The following is a 20,133-nucleotide window of genomic DNA, read 5'->3' on the forward strand; positions in this document are numbered from 1 at the left end:
GGTACCTGCTCAGGCTGTGGGGAGGAATTATCAAGCACATTCTAGTGAAAGGCAGATGCTTGCACAGTCCCAAGAGATTCCAGTTGCTAATGTTGGGGGTGAATTAGAAGAGTTGATTCTAATTTAACATCAAATCCAGTGCGTATATATGCTTACCTTGGGTAGCCATAAAGTCTTTATTGGGAAGTTAAAAGTTTCACTATGGAGTAATATATTTGAGTCTACTGAGAAAAACCAACACTAAGGCAAATTAACAGGAATGAGGAAATGCTGTAGACTTTGGTGGTGTCACAAATGACACTGGATTTTTTAGGATGAAGACCCAAAGAAAGATCTAGGGTGAACAATCCATTTTCATGGGCAGTTTCAGTGAAGCAGAGAGGGTCATGCAGCTCTGTGATTGGACAGAAAAAGTCTGAGCCCTGAAAATGAATCAGTGGAGGGTGCTGTCTGTCCAGATTCTTCCTGGCTTTTATTTGTGATATTTCTTCTTCTGGGCTGTGGTATTTGACCCTTTAGGGAATAGGAGTGTGGAACTTTTATGACCTTCAGTTAAAAATATGTCAGAGGATTTCTTCACACACTGTTCTATATAGAACTATGATTGGAGGTGTTTAGGGGTAGTTTTTTAAGCTTTTTTTTTTGTTTGTTTTGTTTGTTTATTTTTTTTCTTATTTTACATATCGATCCCAGTTCCCTCTCCTTCCCTCCTTCCCTCCCTCCTTCTCTCTCTTCCTCCTTCCCACTCCCTCCCCTCCCATCTCACCCCCCCCCCCACTCCACAGGGAGGGTGATGCCTTCCAGGAGGGATCAACAAAATCTGTCAAGTCATTTGGAGTAGGGATTAGGCCCTCCCTCCTGCCTCTAGATTAAGGGAGTATCCCTCCATGGGGAATGTGTTCCCAAAGTCCTTTCAAGCACCAGGGATAGTTCCTGGTTCCACTGTCAGAGGTCCCTTAGACTGCCCAGACCTTCTAACAGAGACCCATGTTCAGGGGGTCTGAGTAGGTCCAATGCTGGTTTCCCAGCTCTCAGTCTGTGGGACCATTAGCTCCCCTTGTAGAAATCCACAGGGACAGCTGAGTTTTTTAGCTTTTATGACTAGATTTGAGGGGAGGGAGCTCTGGATTCTGTGACCTGTGCTAGGGAGGAGGAATTCTAACTTCCCTATCTTTTTGGGCTGTAGAGGAGAGGAGATGAGGGATGAGAGTAGAGAGGGTAGAAGGAAGGCACAGAGAAGCATTACTCCTAAAGCCTTCACTTTGAAATATGTTATTCTGGACCCCAATTAATTTATAATACAAGCATAATTTTTTATGGTACAGAATTATGATTATCTGGTTAGACTTAGGCACGTTAAATTAAACTTACTGTTCTTTATTATATCAGCAACTTGTCATCTGAAATTGTGTAGGAAGGCAGTTGAAGAGGGTGAATGTGGAGATATTGAGCATCTTTCAAATACTAAGGTGTGTTTCTCTTTTTAAAAAAATGTAGGCCAGCGCTCGTGCTGTGGTGAAAACTCAGGGGGATGATGCTCTTCAGTAAGAAGAAGCTGCCTGGTAAGGCTTGAGTTTTTCAGAAGACACAAAACAATAGGAACTGTATCTCATTTTACATTGGAGGGTTGGTTTATTCAGAAAACACACACATTGGTTTTAAGTTGAAAAGAAGCTTTGACAGTTGTGTATATCCATGCAACTCCTGAGAGCACATGCAACAAAATACAGAACTTTCTCCATCACCTCATCAAGTCCTTGTGTCTCTGTCGTCACCCTCTTAGAATCCCCAGCCACCTTCTGATCTCTGTCAGATTACTATTTTAAGGTAAATATAAATGGAACCTCCCAGCACATATTCTTTTAGCATGAGTCATTTGCTTAGTGTGAAAGTTTCACTGTATATCGGTGTGGTTGTGTCTATTTGTGGTTTGTTTGCCCTTTTTCATTTCAAAGCAATGTTTTATTGCATGAATACACAAATACTTAAAACTGAGTCCATATAAGATAAATGAGCTTGGCCAAGGTAGCAGGAAACACACTTTTTTGTATGTATGTTGTTTTAGTAATCAGTCTCTTGAAAATAGGTTGAGAATAGTTTTTCTATACTCAATATTTGGGGTCAGAAGTACTTCTGGGGTTTAGACTTTGTAGTCTTTTTTTTTTTTTTTTAGTTTTTTGAGTACTGCTGTCCGGGAAATGCAAAATCTGAGATCCTCCAAAAATCTGAAACTTTAAAAAGTTATGTCAGTACTCAGTTTGAGGTTTAGAGTTTAGAGGCTGCAGTGCTCAACTTACAATAGTAATGGCATTCCATGTTGAGAGAGGGTCCTGGGCAGGGTTCGGTGGCTGTGAAAACACCATGACCGCAGTGACTTTTATAAAGAAAAGTATGTAAGTGGGACCGACCTCAGTGGCTGAGTCCAGGGAGCATGGTGGCACACAGGCAGGCATGGGAAGGGATGAAGGAGAAGAGAGGTCCACATCCAGATCCACAGGCAGCAGGGAAGAGAGACACTGGGCCTGCCGTGGCTTTGAGGCCTCAATGCTTACTCTCCATGGCACACCACTTCCAACAAGGCCATGCCTCCTGATCCTTCTCAAGTAGTGCCATTCCCTGGCTACTAAGCATTTATATATATGAGCCTGTGGGGGCCATTACAGCACCACAGAGAGTACTGCTTTTTTATTTCATCTCTAGTCAGTCAATGGCAGCTACTATGTAGTTTTTATTTCAGTGGACAGTCTACATCTTATTACTAAGATTTTCTTCATTTTTGACCCAAGTTTTTTAAAGGTAAAATGTTGAATTTGAGTTTGTTCAATGCCCCCTCTCTCCTTTTGACATCTCTGGCAGGTGATTATAGGTATAATAATCTGTAATTATTTCATGATGCATCAGTTCCCTTTTTAGGACACATTGCAATGTTCATCCTCACAATGAGCTGAATTCTGTTCCAGTGTTGTGTCTATCTGAAGGCCCTCGGTAGGGGGATTTGTTGATATTCCCAATGCCAATATAAGACTCTAGAACTCTTCCTGTTTTTTTTTTTTTTGTCATATGAGAGTCTTTATACAAATTGTTGGTACAGGTTTTATAGTGTAAACATAAAGTCAACTAGCTCGCATGTGTCTGCTTCCAACAAGACCTGGTGTTGCAAGTCTTTGTTATGTTAAGACTATGTTCCAAGATTCAGGCCTAATTCTATTAATAGTTGAAACAATTTCTATGTGCACATGAGTATAGACATGAAAATGTGGGCAAAATTTTATGTTAAAGTGAGGAGGGAGAGGAAGAAAAAGAGGGCTATGGATGGGGTATATGCATCCCAAGCAGGGGTTTTCTGTTGAGATCCAGCTGAATTTGATGAAAGAGGCCTATACCTGCTCTTTCTTGAACCCGATTTAAATCAATTTGTCGTTTCCTAGTCAGTTTTGTGAAGTACTAGTTGCCATCTCCCTATTCTGAGATTCAACGCCAAACCTTTGGCATTAGTGAGGCGGTTCCGTGTTTCAAATCTGACCCTACTGCATCCTCCCCCTCTGGCTTTGTTTCCGTATTCATAAAATGGGGCTGGGAATAGCTTGTGTTTTTGAGGATTATAGCATAATGTTTTGAGAATTCCTGAAATAATAGCTGTGAATTATTTTATGGTTATATCTAGCTTTTGACAAAGTCCTCAATAAACATCAACTTTCGTCATTACTCTTATGGTAGGCTTTAAGTCTCTAGCCATGAACCTATTTGAATAGAAAACAAAATGTCAGGGGCTTATCTAATTTTTTTACTTGTAATTTATATAATCCAATCCAGGCATACCAGAAGGATGAATTTGCTGTGATGCTATAGTAGCCATAGAGGAAACAAAGCTTTTAATAAGTTGAATTTTCCAACTCTCTGGACCTGGTGAACATATTTATATTGGCTTATTAAAGAGGAAAACAAACCCTAAACCCTTTAGCATTTGTTTGAATCCTCAAACTTTATTTCCAAGCTCTTTTGTGAGGACACAAGCATGAACACACACACACACACACACACTATTGTGGGAAGAGTTTTTACTTTTCAATTTAAATATCAATAAACCCCAGAAGCTGCTGTGGACAGGAAACAGGGTGTGTTTCTCAGTTGGGTCAGGCTGTGTTCTTGGAATCAGATCAGAAAATCTGGAGGCTGGGCCTATTGCTTTAAAGCTCTCACACTCATTGTCCTCCTCTGTCTTTAGTGATTTCTCTGACTTCCAAATGGCCAGATTTTGGTGAATGAAAGAAAGAAAATTAAGGAAGGGAAAAGCTTAAGCTATTGATTTAGCTTAAGGGAGTATTCTGAAAAATTTGACCCCTCAGCAGAAAAATTAATAACCTCACACCCTGAACAATACTTCATGTTTGGAGACATTCCTTTGGATTTGGAGGCATTCCAAACTTACTGAAGGTTATCAGCCTCTGCCATCAAGGTTTCACATACAGACTTCAAGTTATCTGTGGTGTCATTGTCTAATGACTTTGGGACCATACAGCAAAGTGTCTGAATGCGGTCTTCACAACCACACCAGACAAAGGGGAAAAATGAAGTGTAGGCAATTGAAGGACAGTTGTGTTTATTAATTCTGTGCAAACTCATGAGCCCTAGGGGACCTTCTACTTCTCCTTTTTGTTATCGGTCTGGGCACAGAGTTCCTGCTCTCATTAAGGAGTGAACAACACTAAGTGGTTAAGATCTGCTCACAGACAAACTGACTAAACAAAGAGGCATAAGTGACTTGTGCTCTTCCTGACTGAAGTGAGAGATAGTGGATTTGTAATTTATTGTGTACTATGATGGAAAAGAGCCCAGATTAGGAAGAAGTGAGCACTGTCTTCAAGGACGTAGAGCAGAATCCATGGTCATTTACCAGTTTTCACAGAGAATGTTCAGAAAACTACTTTAAGACTCTCTTTGGAAGTAATACAAGCATTTAGACGATCCTTCCCCTTTACCAATTTCATGTTTAGTTTTTTATTTTTTTTAAACTTTTTTGTATAAATTTTATATTGTTTGAGAATTTCATACATGCATATAAATCCTGTATTTTTTTCCTGTGTAAAAAGTGCTTCCAACACATTTTTTAGTTAAATGATTACCTCACAAAGTGGTGATACTTCCCTGAGACATCACTGTCAGGAGGGGGCTCTCAGTGGAAGTGCCCTTGCCTCAGCATCCCTTCCCTTTGCATTTGCAGACTGTTCTTTTCTTTTTTCTAAAAGTCTAACTTTCATTTCTCAGGGCCTAAAATCTTGTGTACAGGAAATAGCATCTTAATTGTAGTATTGAGGTTAGATATTCCTAGCGAATAATGTTTTAGAAGTCCCCCCCTTCCGTGTTTGTGTCCTAAGTTGACTGGACAATGCTTTTGGATGTATTGAATGTGTGTTGTCCTACTGTCACTTCCAAACAGGGAAACAGTTTCTTTTCTTGGCTTTGAGAGAGAGAGAGAGAGAGAGAGAGAGAGAGAGAGAGAGAGAGAGAGAGCTTCTCGTGTAGCCCTGGCTTTCCTGAAACTCACTCTGTAGACCAGGATGGCCTTAAACCCACAAGGACCCTCTGCCTCTGCCTTCTTGGTGCTGGAATTAAATGCATGTGCCACCACTGCCTGACAGTTTTTTTTTTTTTTTTTTTAAGTTTTAAACCAAAAGTAGACTTAGTAAATCATTAGCCCCACCAGATAATTACTTTTTGGGGGTCGGGTGCCATTGTTGACTATAAGCTGATCATCCCTAGACAAGGTTAAATGCTCTACCATTGTCACTGTTCCGAGGGACTATTTCCTGTCCTTATTTGGTTGCTGTGGAGAATGTGGCAAGCATAGGGCACAAACACACGTGTTCTTCCAGAAATTCATTCCTAATCTACTTGTTTGAGGGGATTATCAAATACTGTTGACCTTGCAAATGGGGGAGTGAAGGTTATTTTTCTTTCTTTTTTTTGTTTTTAAAGATTTATTTATTTTTATTATGTACATACTCCACATATACAGTAATAAATAAAAACTTAAAAGATGACAGACACAGCTTTGATTGATCATCACCCTTGCTTCTGTATCTTCTATATCCAATCTTGCTGTTAAATTTTAAGTAGTTATTATTATTTTTGTTATAAATTCTTAAGTGAGTGGCATGGAGATGAATTTTATGGAGACCCACAAGTCCATTTTATTGGATTCTGATAGGAATCTGGTGGCCCATCTCTTTGAAGACTGACATTTTGTTTTCCGCTAAGAGAGGGTTTATCTGTGTAGCAGCCCTGGCTTCTCTGGAACTCACTTTGTAGATCAGGCTGGCCTTGAACCACAGAGATCTGCTTGTGTGTGTGTGTTACCATTATAGCTCTGAAAAGACTGGCATCTTCCTCTGGAGACAATCCTTGGTCATTTCCTCCTGTTTACTGTCTATATTCCCTTCTTAGTTTTCTTTTTTATAATTTTCTTCACCTTAGAATTTTGATATACATATATTTAAGGCACTAATTAGAATTAATAAGAAAAACCAGTCCATTCACCCACCTGTCTCAGCATTGTCTTTTGCCCTTGGATCATGTTTTTGAAGTGGTAATGTAATTTATCATTTAAACCTAGATCCTTTTCCAGCTCTAAGACACTTTTGAGAGTGAAAAAGGGCCCTGACAACTACTTTGCAAAAATAATGTGTGTGAGATGGCTCTGTCCATAAGACACTCACACTCTCTGTAAATAATGTATGGGAGATGGCTCCATCACTTTGTCCATAAGACACCCCGTTCTTTGTATTTCTGACCCTGAGACTTTTCCCTGGCCCTCTATGGATGACCACTATTCTAATTTGATTGATTAGAGTTTCTTCTATCTTCTTTGTCTAGTCATACTGACTCCTTTTCCTTTCTAGTTTCTTCTCTAAGCATCCTTCAAAATCAGTGGCCCTTTCTCATCCATATCTTAATTTTTCTGCACATGTTTTCTGTAACTTCATTGAGGCACAAGAAGCCAGTCCAGCCAGAAGGCATCTGTTTGCTATCTGAAGCCGGGAGCTCCTTTATATCTTTTCTTAACTCCTGCTGACTTACTTACTCCCTTTGGAGCCAGAAAAACTCAGCGATTAATTATAGAGGTGTCAGGTACTTCTGTAGATCATATAGCCTATGATGGCCTGTTGCTGGAGTTTCTTATCCTGCCTTGCCCACTTTAGCCCCAAATAAACACACAGACACTATATTAGTTATAAAACTGTTGGCCAAGAGCTAGGGCTTCTTATCGGCTAGCTCTGTCTTAATTATTAACACATTTCTACAAATCTATGTATTTCCATGTGGTCTTGGCTTACCAGAGAATGCCCGAACCTGTTACTCCTTTGGCAGCTTCATGGCGTCTCCCTGCCACACCTCTCTCTGCCTACCTTTCCCAGAATTCTCCTCATTTTCTAGTCCTGCCTACCTTCCTGCCTCTATTGGCAAAACAGTGTTTTATTCGTCAACCAATAAATGAAACATATATACAGAAAGACATTCCCCCCATCAATGATCACCCCTGGAAAGAGCTCAGGAAACAAGAAGCAGGTTTAAATCATTGCACCTCAGAGAAGACTTTCCTAATGGGAATTCTTAGAGGGAATTTGTGTCTCCTTTCCTCTTCTAGGCCATGACTGTCCCACTGTACACTGCAGCAACAGATGGAAGAAAGCTAATTTTTTTTCAAAGATAATGCAGGACTAGTGCAGCCAAGCTAAGAGCAGAGAATTGTAAAGATTTAGAGTCAAAGCTAGTGTGTTTTAGAGTTTTATGAAAAACTACCAAAATCATCTTCCAGAATTAATTAACAAAAAGTTAGTCCATAAAGACAATAATCACTGAAAATGAAGACATGAAGATTAGGACTTAACTTTAAGGATTTAGAAGCAAAAAGAGGGTGTCCTAGATCTAATCAGGTCCTGTGGGGGCAAGAGCAACATTTGATCATTTAGGGAGAGCTGGTTGTGATCCTTTAGAATATGGTTATGGAGGTCATTGACATGGCTCAGCCAGTAAAAGTGCTGGTCACTCAAACCTGGTAGACTGATCCCTGGAACCCATATAAAGGTGGGAGGGAGGTTAGACTGCCCAAAGCTGTCTTCCAACTTCCACACTTGTGGTGTGGTAATGTAGCTGTCTCCCACACAAGGCATCAACACACAGAATGATAATAAGGTTTCAAACAATTTAGAATGTGGTTATCTGCAGGTCTAGGTGGATAATTCCTTCTTGGTTTGAAGGGTCAAGGTTCTGGTGTTGGAATAAGTACAACTTGGTGCAGAACTACAAATTTGTGCTCTTGGACATGAACCACACAGATGTGGATTTGAAATGACAGTCCTCTGAATGTTCATATTCTAAGCCCAGGCCAATTAACATTTAAATTAGTGTATCCGATTTTTTTTTTATTTAGAACTAAAATTAATTGATAAGTCTAGTACAGCTTGTTGATGAGCCAGGTTAATTCTTGCCATTTGGAAAAAGCCTTTTGCCCACCCTCACAATAATACCCAATACTCTTTTTTTGACAGAGTTATTTATTTATTTATATTAGTTTGGGTTAAGGTAGTGATACACAAGTCACCTTACTATTTTAAGCCTCACTGTCCCAGTACCATTTTGAGCTTTGGCTTTTTTGTTTGTTGTGGGACACTCAAGTAAAAGAAATGGTCAGGCTTTTAGAGCTAGGATTGAAGAGTTTCTTTCAGGTGATTGGTTGGTTGGAAGGCTGCTTCCTGGTGGTACCCATGGCAGGAAGGCACATTCCATGGTTGCGAACTGATTCCACTAGTCCGGCATTGTTCTTAGCAGCTAGATGAGTCAGGCTGGACTGCAGGAAAAAGCCATAGGAAATCAACTTCCCAGGCAAGAAGGGAGCCGTGGAGGTGGATGTTAGACAAAGGATACACACCACAAGTGGTAGGAATGGAAATGTAACCAAAAGCACAGTTGCCACTAATTAGCAGCAATCTTCAGACTTAGGAGCAGTGTCTTGGTGCTTTTGTCAGCGCCCATGGCAACTTTTATGAAAGAAAGCATTTGATTAAGGCTTACAGTTTCAGAGGTTTAGTTCATTATCATCATGGTAGGGAGCACGATGGGCCAGGCAGACTTGTGCTGAAGAGTAGTGGAGAGTTCTACATTCAGATCTGAAAGCAGAGAGAGGCAGTGAGCCTGCCTTGAGCATTTGAAACCCAAAGTCCATCCTCAGTGACAACATTTCCTCCAACAACGCCACACCTCCTAATCCCTGTCAAGCAGTGCCACCCCCTGATACTTAAGTATTCAAATATATGAATGAGCCTATGGGGGTTATTTTTATTCAAACTACCGCAAGTTGGGTGAGCTTTAGCAGAATTTTGGGGGAAAAGTTTTTACAACTTTTACATGCGATGTCTGACATTTTCTTCCTCTCTGGCACTCTCAACTTGTTTCATTTCTCGAAAGCACCCTTCTTCTCTGTCCTCTTCCTTAAGAACATGTCTCCCACTGCTCGCCTACTCATTTTACAACTCTGTCCTTCTTTTGGAGAACTGTGAATCAGTTCTTGAGAAATCAAGGGGCCCTCAGTCCAGACGGGTAAGTCAATAATGACCTCTGGCAACTACTTTGCAGACTGTCCCCATTGCCCTTACTATTATTGCAGGAGTTTCCCAGTAAACACAAGACAGAGGCATGTCACATTACTATAGAAGATGCATGGCCAGTTTCCTGGGCACCATCTTTTCTTTGACACTTTCAGTCTCTGCATTGTCACAAAATTTGGGCTGGGAAGAGATGAACTCACTGGCTCTGTCTATTGAAGGTTCTTAATCATGTGATGTGCCTTTTAGAAATGCCACCTTTTGCTCTCTGGGTTTAAAGCATAAGGTCAGTGAATTAAATGACCAATTCTGTATGCTTTTTATTTGCCTGTGTTGTATTTTGTGCTTCTTTTTTTAATGTGAAAAAAATAATTTTCAAGGTAAGTTTGGCTTTTAGTGGGTCTTTCCCCTTTGGAAATGGCATGAAGTTAGGAGTAAGGATCTTTGTGAAGCTGAATGGATGGATATACAAACTAGAGAAATACAGTGTCTTATTTTATGCATTTCATCAAAGAGATAATGAAAAAATTATAGCTTTTCATTTTGAAACTTTCCTTTAATTTTTAAAAAATGTGTGTGTATATGTGTGTATAAAGCAGATGAATTCTTGTGTGTGTGTGTGTGTGTGCATTCTTGTGTGTAAATGTGGGCACACACTACCACAGTACCCATGAGATTATTACAGAACAATTAGATGTTGGTCTTTTCCACCCTGTTCTAGGCAGGGTCTCTGCTGATTTTTGTCTGTGTAAACCAGACTAGCCAGCCTTAGAGCGCCCAGGGATTCTCTGTCTCCATCTCTACACTTGTAGGAGTTTTGGGATTATAGATGCCTATCCTGTGTGTCCACTTTTCACATGTGTTTGGGAATTCAAATTCAGGTCCTTTTACCGGGTAATTTTTTCCCCGGTCCATTTTCCCAGTCCCACTTAGAACTTTCCAACTGATGTTCCAATGTTCAGGTTGGACAGAAACTAACACCCTTCAATTTCAAAGAGAAGAAAGAACTCAAAATCAAAGTATCCTCAGTGATGTTACTTTAACAGTTGTGTTTCTGTGGGGTTAACATTGAATTCCATATCTGATTTCTCTTTCTTTTAGAAGTAGAGCGGGTGGTGAAAGCCAATGACCGAGACTACAATGAGAGATTCCAGTATGCGGTGAGTGAAACACAGCCTGTTGCGGGAGGGACTTTACTCAGGGCTAGAATAGGGATTCATGCCTCTGTAGAACCTCAGGATGACAAAACTCTTTCCCTGTTGGCCTATTTTAAAAGCACAGAAGATGTGCTCTCACACGAATTTCTCTTCCACTCTAACAGCTTGGTGGGCATAGGAAGATGATAAAATCCATTTAGGTAGTGCAATGGAAAAATATGAAAACGGGCTAGTAAGGTATCATTTGATGCAAAAGTGAGGGTAGGTAGTGATTAATAGGTTGAATTTGGGGTTTTTCTCTAATCATTTTTTTTTTTTTTGGGTGGGAGATGTGGGAAAGCATATGTTGGATGAAGTTCCTAAATGCTGAATGACTCTGTTCATAAAGTGAATAGTGAGAACCATTATTTCAAATGTCCACCCAGGCATTTTCCAGTGAGGGAGAGCTTTGGTCAATGAACACTTTAGTAGTTTGTTCTTATTGGCAGGTCATAGGCAATTCCATGCTACTGAACAGTTAGCAGAGGTACCCAACATCTCTTCTTTTTTCTGTATGTTAGTCATACAGATTTGTAATCATAATCTGACTTTTTGTGTAGCTTTCCACACAAGGAATCTGGAGTTTGTTTCTGTACCTGGTTTCTCATTGTTAAACAATATATTGAAACTCTTACTTTAGTCATCAATCACATAAGCGTGATTAACTCAAACTTTGTCTTTGAAGGAAGGGCTTGCTCTTTCAAGATGATGGGCATAGTTCTCAGAATGGAAGAGAAGGGTTGCCTCAGGTAATGAATGCTACTCTGTGTGGTGTGAGTTTTGGGGGTTCCTATGAGCCATGGATGGGGTATGCTATTTGCCACAGTGGTGGTTAAGAAGATTTGGAGAAACTCATTGGCCTTGTAAATTGCTCACAGAAGATATCATGTTCAATAATGAACAACGTGAGCCACTGAGCGTATAGAAGTTACTGATAAACTACAGGTGATGCAGTTGTGGGGAAGGGGGGGGTGCCACATGACAAGAGCAGAGTGGCCGTGGGAGTGGAGCTTCCTTCCCAGATGAGCCAATCTGAAAGAACCCTGACTCATTGAGGTACTTCTCAGCCTCTTGTTCCATGCAAGGCACCAACCAAGGGCAGGGCATTTTCCTTTAGCCTCCTGGTGGATCGTGGTAGACACATGGTTAATCGTGAGAGCAATAAAGGCAAGTGGTAACAGTGACAGTTTAAACTCATGGTGCTTACCAAATGCAAGTTATTGTTGTGGGCATGTTACTAAACTACCATACTGACATATGTGATCTTCCAACGTTAAGTACTTTTATTATCCTGCTTTATATAAGAAGACATTGAGGCATGGAATAGTCCATTTAGGTGACTTTCTCAAACATACACAGTTAGATAAAATCCATCAATCCTGCTGCATGTTAGGCAATTGGCAATGTTCTTGAGTCTCCCAGAACACCCACCCAGATGAAAGAAATGGGTTATGCCTAGTAATCTATCACAATCGAACAATTCAAGGGCAGGAAGACTGTGATTGTACACATTGGCTCGTAGATTTTTTTTTTTTTATTTTATTAAAAAGTAGAGTTAACTGTTTACTTTTTTTTGAGACAGGTTCTCATAATGTTAACACTGGCAAGTTAGAATATTTGTTTTTGGGAAGTTCTGGGAATTGAAACTGGATCCATGATTACACTCAGTAGTAGAGGATTCCTCTATGAGCTCTGTCCAAAACCTGATGAGTAAGACTTTTGTCCTCTAAAGACAAAGACAAAGGAAGATATAGGGCTGTAAAGATATAGGGCTTAGCCTCATTTTAGATCTGCACATGTGGCTGGGGGAGAAAAGTCATGTAAAGCTCAGGTAAATGGCACAAAGCCACATATTTTAAGTCTATCTCGGCAAGCTTTTCCCATCAAAGGTTGAAGGACAGTATTTCAATCCAGCAAGAACCTTTGTTCATCCATAAACTATAAACTATAAAGCACAGAGCAACACATAACCTAGGTTTGGAAAGCAACGATAAGCCCCTTTGAGCTAGGGAGTTTAGAATATAAACAAAATAGTTAATGATTAATTAGTAAATCAGATATGCTATTGTGTGAATGGAAAGGTGGGAAATGTAAAAATGTCTTGAGGGGTCTCAGATTGCCAAGAAGTACAGGACTGGAGAGTGGGTAAAGCAGGTAAAGGCACTTGCTGCCAAACCCTACAGCCTGAATTTCTCCCCAGAGATCCAGGGTGGAAGAGGGGAACTGATTTCTGCAAATTATCTTCTGATGTCTACATGTGTATGTGCCCCTCTCCCCACAAATCAATAAATAAAATAAAAAATTTAAATATGTTAATGTTAAATTGTGTAAGTTATCCAAACAGCCCAAAACTTAAAGTAGATGGTAGAAATAATGAAAACACTTGTAGTTGTATTAAACTGTGATGTTAGGGGCTGGAGGGATGGCTCTGTGGTTAAGAGCATTTGCTATTATTCCAGAGCACACAAGTTTAGGTCCCAGCACCCACACACAGCTCACTAGAGCCTGTTACTCCTGCTCTAGGATATCTGCCACTAGAAGCATCTGCATATGAGGAAAATATTCATACACACACACACACACACACACACACACACACACACTAAAAGGTAGTGCTGTGGTATTTAATGTATCTTTAAAAATGTTATTTTTATTAAAATATAATAATTATACATATTGTGTTCAATATGATGTTCTCATTATGTAAAAACTATATAATGACCTAATCAGTATAATTAGCAAATCTACTATCTTAAATTTTTAACATTTCTTTACCTGATCACTGTCATTCTCTGTGTGTGACTTAGTCAGTTAGTCAATGCACCTCTCCAAGTCCACGTGCTGTGCCTGTGTTTCTCTGGGACCAATTGTGAATAGATATATGATTCACTGTACTTTTTTTGAGACAGGGTTTCTCTATATTGCTTTGGAGCCTATCCTGGAACTAACTCTTGTAGATCAGGCCGGCCTTGAACTCAGAGAGATCCTCTTGCCTCTGCTTCCCAAGTGCTGGGATTAAAGGTGTTCACCAGCAACGCCTGGCCACTGTACTTTTTTGAATAGAGATAAAAATGATTTTCTAGGTTCCGTATTCCTAGTGTGCTTGCTCTCTACCTGGCAATGTGTATTTTTTTTTTTTTTTTTTTTTTGCTTTTCTTACTTTTCAAAGAATATTTGAGATAGTGTCCAAATGGAACACAAAGCTCAAAGGCATTAAGAATACGAGAAGAAACTAGTATTGGTGGGGTATTTTTAACTGAGCTTAAAACATGTGGAAGGGACTGTCTACTTACACAAGCAGTGTGTTCTTGGATTATTCTACAAGGGGATAAAGATCCTGTTTCCCATCTTCAAGGAGCACATGCAATCTATGCAGGAAGAGAAGCCCAGCACACAAGATTAGATAGTGAGAACAAAAAGGAGATGATAAATTCCACTTGTGTTACATGGCTCATGTCAAGGAGAGGAGAATTCAATGTTAGCGAAAAGTTTGGAGGAAATTTTGATACAGGAAATGGCAAATGGTTCCAATCTTGTGTGCTTATTTAGACTGACAATGTTGGGAAGGACAGTGTTGAGCAAGGGTCAAGTGTGCCATGTGAAATCCCTGTGGTTCAGGTAGGTGAGATGTAGTTGCTTGAAACAAAGTGTGATGCTGGGCATGGTGATACATGCCTATTATCCCAGCCTCCTAGGGCTGAGGCAGGATTCCTGCAAATGCAAGGGCAGCCTCTGTGGTTTGCATGTGAGGTGACAGGCTCATAGGAGCTGGGGGAGACACAAAATAAGATAAGATTCTATTTGGCCTACATATTAAATGGACTGAATGACTACCCAGGTTAGTATTGAACAAAAACGGTGTGCGGCAAGAATTGTAGATTTAGTAATGTCAACAAAGGAGGAGGTAAGTGATGTTGAAGGAAAGTGGAAGCTGCTGGGATTGATGACTGACTGCAGTGAGGGGCAGTCATCAATCCCTCGAAGCTGATGAGACAGAAAGAAGGAGTTTAAAAAGGGAAGGAGAGCAATGACTGGGGAAAACAGGGGAGAGTAAGATGAAAGTTTGGGGGATAGGAGTATCTCAGGAAATAGGTGGCTAATTGATTCTAATGGTGTTAACCCTAAGTATCTTGAAGACCTTGAGAAAGTGATTTTAATCTTCTCCCTTTTTACAATCCATTAGGCTATACATGATACACCAAATTTTATTCCAAATTATGATGTCTTACTTTCAAACTCATCACTGATGTTAGTTAGGGCATACTTTATATTGCCCAGACATAGATTATCACCCTGTAGGTATAGCAACTTCCTCTACATGTTAGGAATGTAGGAAACTTTGTATGAATAATTGTAACTTTACAGAATCAAAGGCTCAGATTACTATATAAACCCAGATTGTGAAGTGTTAACAAATGTTAGCATCATTACAATGGATACAAAATCTTGCTTAGTTCTATATACACAGGGAATGTTGGGGGCCTGAATCATGATACAATAAGATCCAAGAAATTCTGATGGCCAACACAACACTCCAAGCATAGAGTTGCACTAAACACAAACTTGGTTGTACTGGTAAAGATCTTGAAGGCATACATGCAAAATTCACATTCTTCCAACCAATTGGCAAATCTCTCAAAGCACACACAATTACATAGACCAGTGGCTCTCAACCTTCCTAATGCTGTGACCCCTTTAGTACAGTTCCTCATACTGTGGTGACCCCCAATTGTTGTGTTTTGCGATAGTCTTTGGTAACCCCTGTGAAAATGTCATTCAACTCCCCAGAGGGGTCTCTTCCCACTGGTTGCCACTGACATAGAGGCTCATGATCTAACTGAAGCTTGTGGCCTGGATCAAGACTGACTGATAGAACCTGACCAGCATAGTTTGGTCACATCTACAGGAAATACTACTTTTATGATTAGCAATTATATTTGGATTTTACTTGCTCTAGACTGTCTCAGTCCCTGTAATGTGTCATGTATAAAGAGAATGTCTGACTTTTCCCACTGATAGCCATTGGGCAATTGTGCTGAGGAACTGTAGGGAATTGAAATGATGTAGTGGGACCTACTCTGCCTGGCTCTGTGTTGTGAGGGGAGACAGACTTCAGGCTGAGTTAACCATGCATCACCTGTTTTGACTTGTTACTTTTTCTGTATAAGTGACAATATAAAATGACTATTGGCCCCACTGTGATTAAATGAATACCTAAATGACAACCAAAGACAGAAAAGCTTTATTTTGGCCCATTGTTTTAGAACCTCAAATTTGAAATAATATACAGTTGGAACTAGGAGAATTAAGATAGGGGACCCTGATGGTAGAACTTTGGATTCCTATAACAGTCTGGCCGTTTCAGGATGTATTTCTGCTAAGACTTAACCAGTGAACAGATGTAAGAGGAAGAAACGGAACTGCCCCAATGAAGAGAGCCACAATCCAGTTTCCTTTGTAGTCAGTGTCTTATGAAATAGGCCCACAAATCATCGTGTGGGCCAAGCAGGGCAGCATCAGTAAAACTGTTGAAGCTAACTGAAAACCGCTGTCTCCAACTGTCACCAAGCGGTTTTTAAAATCACCTTTTTGTAGTTTCATTTATCAGCCCAAACAATATAGTTCTATAATCAGATTGCTAAAATCACAGTAATTGTCATCTTACATTTTGTAGGTGGTTGAAGACTGATCAAATTATTCATGCAGAAGTATAGTACCTAATTCATGTCCACTGTTATGGGACCGATGCTCAGATTTTTGTTGTAGTTTTCATGTGGCTGTATTTCTTCTTTTTTGAAAGATAAAAGTTGTAGGTATTTATGTTAACTATTTTGAAATATGTTTAAATTGTGGAATGGTTAAATTAGGTTAATTAGCATATACCTTGCTTAATACACTTACTGTTTTGTGGTGAGAATGCTAAAAATATACTTTAAGAAGTTGTTATTGGCCAGGTGGTGGTGGCATACACCTGTAATCCCAGCAGAGGCAGGCAGATCTATGTGAGTTCAAGGCCAGGCTTGTCTACAAAGCTACACGGAGAAATCCTGTCTTGAAAAACTAAAAAGAAAAAATTGTTATTGTTTTTGTTTTGTGAGACAATGTTTTACTCTATAGCTCAGGTTGGCTTGAAACTCAGAGCAATCCTCTTGCCTCAGCTTTCCAGTGCTGAGCTTAAGATGTGAGCAGCCCTTCCCACTGTAACATATTTTTATAGATAAAATAAGCTAGTTATGTATCAATTTTAAATTTTAATTCTTTACAAATGGGCTGGTATGGAGCCATCTGTGTGTTTATGTGTCTGTGTGTGACATGACTGTTAGATGACAGAGTAGTTGGAAGGATATGTATGGAACATCCCAAGAATATTCTGGATTGACTAATGGGAAGTTCTTTGAGGAAATAAGTTTGTACAGCAAATGATTGACTTGTCTGCGTTGGTGATTTGAATCGGTAGCTGCTGATACCCTAGACCAGATGTGTCCAGTGGTCCTGACTGCTCTGGTTTCATGCATGCCTTCCTGCTGTAAATTAGTTGTGAGTCCAGCTGTAGCTGTCTAGGTGTTATCAAGATATGTAGAAGGGGCAACATCACTCCATGCCAATTATCTCAAAGCATGGGGAAGTGAGACTTTTTTTTTTTTTTTTGTTTTTAGTTGTATTATTTGTGTGTGGGGGTAGGTACACATGGATGTAAGTGTTTGCAGAGGCCAGAATATGTTATTGGATCATCTAGGGCTGGAGTTATAGGTGTTGTGAGCTACCCTGAACAGTTCCTGGGAACCAAGCTCAGGCCCTTTGCAAGAATAGTATACAGTTGTTATGAGTATGTTTTTCCTGCCGGTCTGGTCCCACCACTGTGCCTGCCCCAAATAACACACAGAGACGCTGTATTGATGTAATGCTGTTAGCCTGTTATCAGCATTTCTTATTGGCTAGCTTTGTCTTAAATATTAACCCATTTCTATTAATCTAAGTGTTTCCACATGGTCTTATCTTACTGGAGAGAGGGGCCGGCCTTCTGCTCTCTTCGTCCTCCATCTTGACTCTCCTTCCTACTCTTTCCTGAATGCTCCTTGTCTCCTAGGCCCACCTATCTTGCTTTCCTATTGGCCAACAATGTTTTACTCATTAACCAATAAGAGAAACATATATGCAGAATGACATCTCCCATCATGGAGTCATAACTACTGAGCCATTTCTCCAGCCCCAGAAGCTTTTTTTGTATAAAAGGAAAAACCTAATTGGATTCTCTAGTACTGTCAAGTTAACTTATGTTCATTGTAGGAGCTTAGTATGGAACTGTTTTTAAAACTTTCCAGCTAACTCTCCCTATAGAATTCTAATTGTATGTCCAATTGTGTTTCTCACTGTTAGAGAGGAAGTCACTTCTCCCAAAACACTTTGCTGTCTTTGGATAATGTATTTAATTGCTGTACACATTTACTGTGCTCATTGCCAGGCTTTATAGGAATAAGTATATAGCAGATGTTGAGTGTGTTTCCTACCACACTTCCTACTTTTTCCTCTCTCATAACCCTTCATGTTGGTCACCTTCCTTCCCTGAATAGTGTCACTTCTACTTTCATGACATATATGTGGATGATTTTGTATGTCTATATAAAATGTTGGATGCACAAAAGATAGAGAATATAACATAAAATGTCTGAGTCTGTTTTAATTAATATAATGTGATAATCTTCAGTTACATTCATTTTACTAGAAACAACTTAAATTCTTTTGAGACAAGGCCTCACTAGGTATCTTTGGCTGGTCTAGAACTCACTATGTAGATTAGGCTGGCCTTGAACTTGTAACAGTCCTCCTGTCTCTGATTACAGGTATGTGCCACCACACCTAGCAGGATAGATTCATTCCTTTCTATTAATCAAGACAAATGGATATTCATTTACCTTATTATTCTCTCTCTCTATTTTCAGATACCAATTTTGCTTTTTGTTTGTATGCTAAAGCAGAGCAAATAGTTCTCCTATTTCACATGGCAACTCTTCTGATACTTGTGAATGAATGCTCAAACCTGAGCTCTAGAATTATCACCTGGAATCCTATCTATTCTTAAAGAGTTTCTGCTTTTCTGTAACTGCTTCTGGTCGGATGTTTCAGTGTCAAGCACAGTATTCTAGACACAACTTGACTAGCTTGACATAGAAGAGAAAGCATTATTGCAGTGGAAAGTGTTAATGAACGAGAGAGGGAGCATCACCTTTTTGGAGATTGTCGACAGTGACCCCCACTTCTATTGCTAGTGACAAGAATTGACTGTGCTATCAAGTTTCCTTTACTATTGTGTCATATATAGATTTATTGAGCATGCCTTCTGTGTCTCCATCAATATCTAATCCAATTGAATCAGCAACTCTGTGGTTGGACTAGGTGTTTTAATAAGCTCCCCAGGATTTTAATTGTCAATCAGGGTGAGAGATCACTGGTCTAAGACTCAGGAGATGGACTAATTAATGGGTAAGGTGCTTAAGGTACACACGAGGGAGGAATGGAATTCAGATCTAAGGACTTACATAAATGATGGGCATACATAATGGCTTGCCTGTAAGCCCAGTGTTTGGGAATTAGGGACAGGGTATCTATCCATGGAACATTCTGGTTAGCTATGCTAGCCAAACTGGTGATCTCTGGGTTCAAGTAGGAGACCTTACTTCAATGTATAAGTGCTGGGGAGCAATGGAGGAAGACACCAAATGTCAACCTCCAGCCTCTACATCACAGACATACTTGTATGCATGTTTGTTCACACACTTGCACCCACACATAGATGAACAGGTATGTGTGTGTGTGTGTGTGTGTGTGTGTGTATGTGTATATATATATATGCATAGACAGGAATTACTGATCTAAGTTAGGATTAACAACATTGAGCCCAACACTGTTAAGATAGTTATGTGCTTCTCACCAGTAGATGTCCCCTTCCTGAATGCTCATGGCCTATCAATCAGTTCATCTTGTTTACAAATTTTAATTTCTATAGTTTACTGACTATGTCAACATCCTGACATTTGTGTAATTAGATTATACTATTATTATTTTTTGTTGTTGTTGTAGTAAGAAGAAAAGTTTTTGAAAATAAACATTATTAAAGTGGACCTGGTTGTGTAGGTTTATAATCCCAGCCACTCAGGAGCATGAGACAGAGTGTCCCAAGCAGAAATCAAGACTGATATTTTCCTCAGAAGCACTGTGCTTGCACTGGCCACCACTCCCGACAGAGAGAAGCTTTTTAAAAATGCAGAGCTGAGTGAAGAGACCCCTATGTTTCACCTCTCCACCTCCTTCAATGCATTGTCTAATGTGCAGTGTCA

The 20,133-nt window shown here is 39.8% G+C and overlaps 1 protein-coding gene across 1 annotated transcript in view; it reads left to right on the forward strand.

The window, feature by feature from the left end:
* Positions 1–1,501: 1,501 nt before the first annotated feature.
* Positions 1,502–20,133, forward strand: part of Atp8b4 (ATPase phospholipid transporting 8B4 (putative)) — a 165,171-nt gene continuing 146,539 nt past the window's right edge. The window contains exons 1-2 of the mRNA XM_051183488.1: positions 1,502–1,562; positions 10,704–10,762. Coding sequence (XP_051039445.1) covers positions 1,532–1,562; positions 10,704–10,762 — 90 coding nt within the window. The 5' untranslated portion in view covers positions 1,502–1,531. The remainder of the gene's footprint in view (positions 1,563–10,703; positions 10,763–20,133) is intronic.

This window comes from Phodopus roborovskii, unplaced genomic scaffold (assembly GCF_943737965.1).
Source record: "Phodopus roborovskii unplaced genomic scaffold, PHOROB, whole genome shotgun sequence".
Classification (NCBI taxonomy): Eukaryota; Metazoa; Chordata; class Mammalia; order Rodentia; family Cricetidae; genus Phodopus; species Phodopus roborovskii.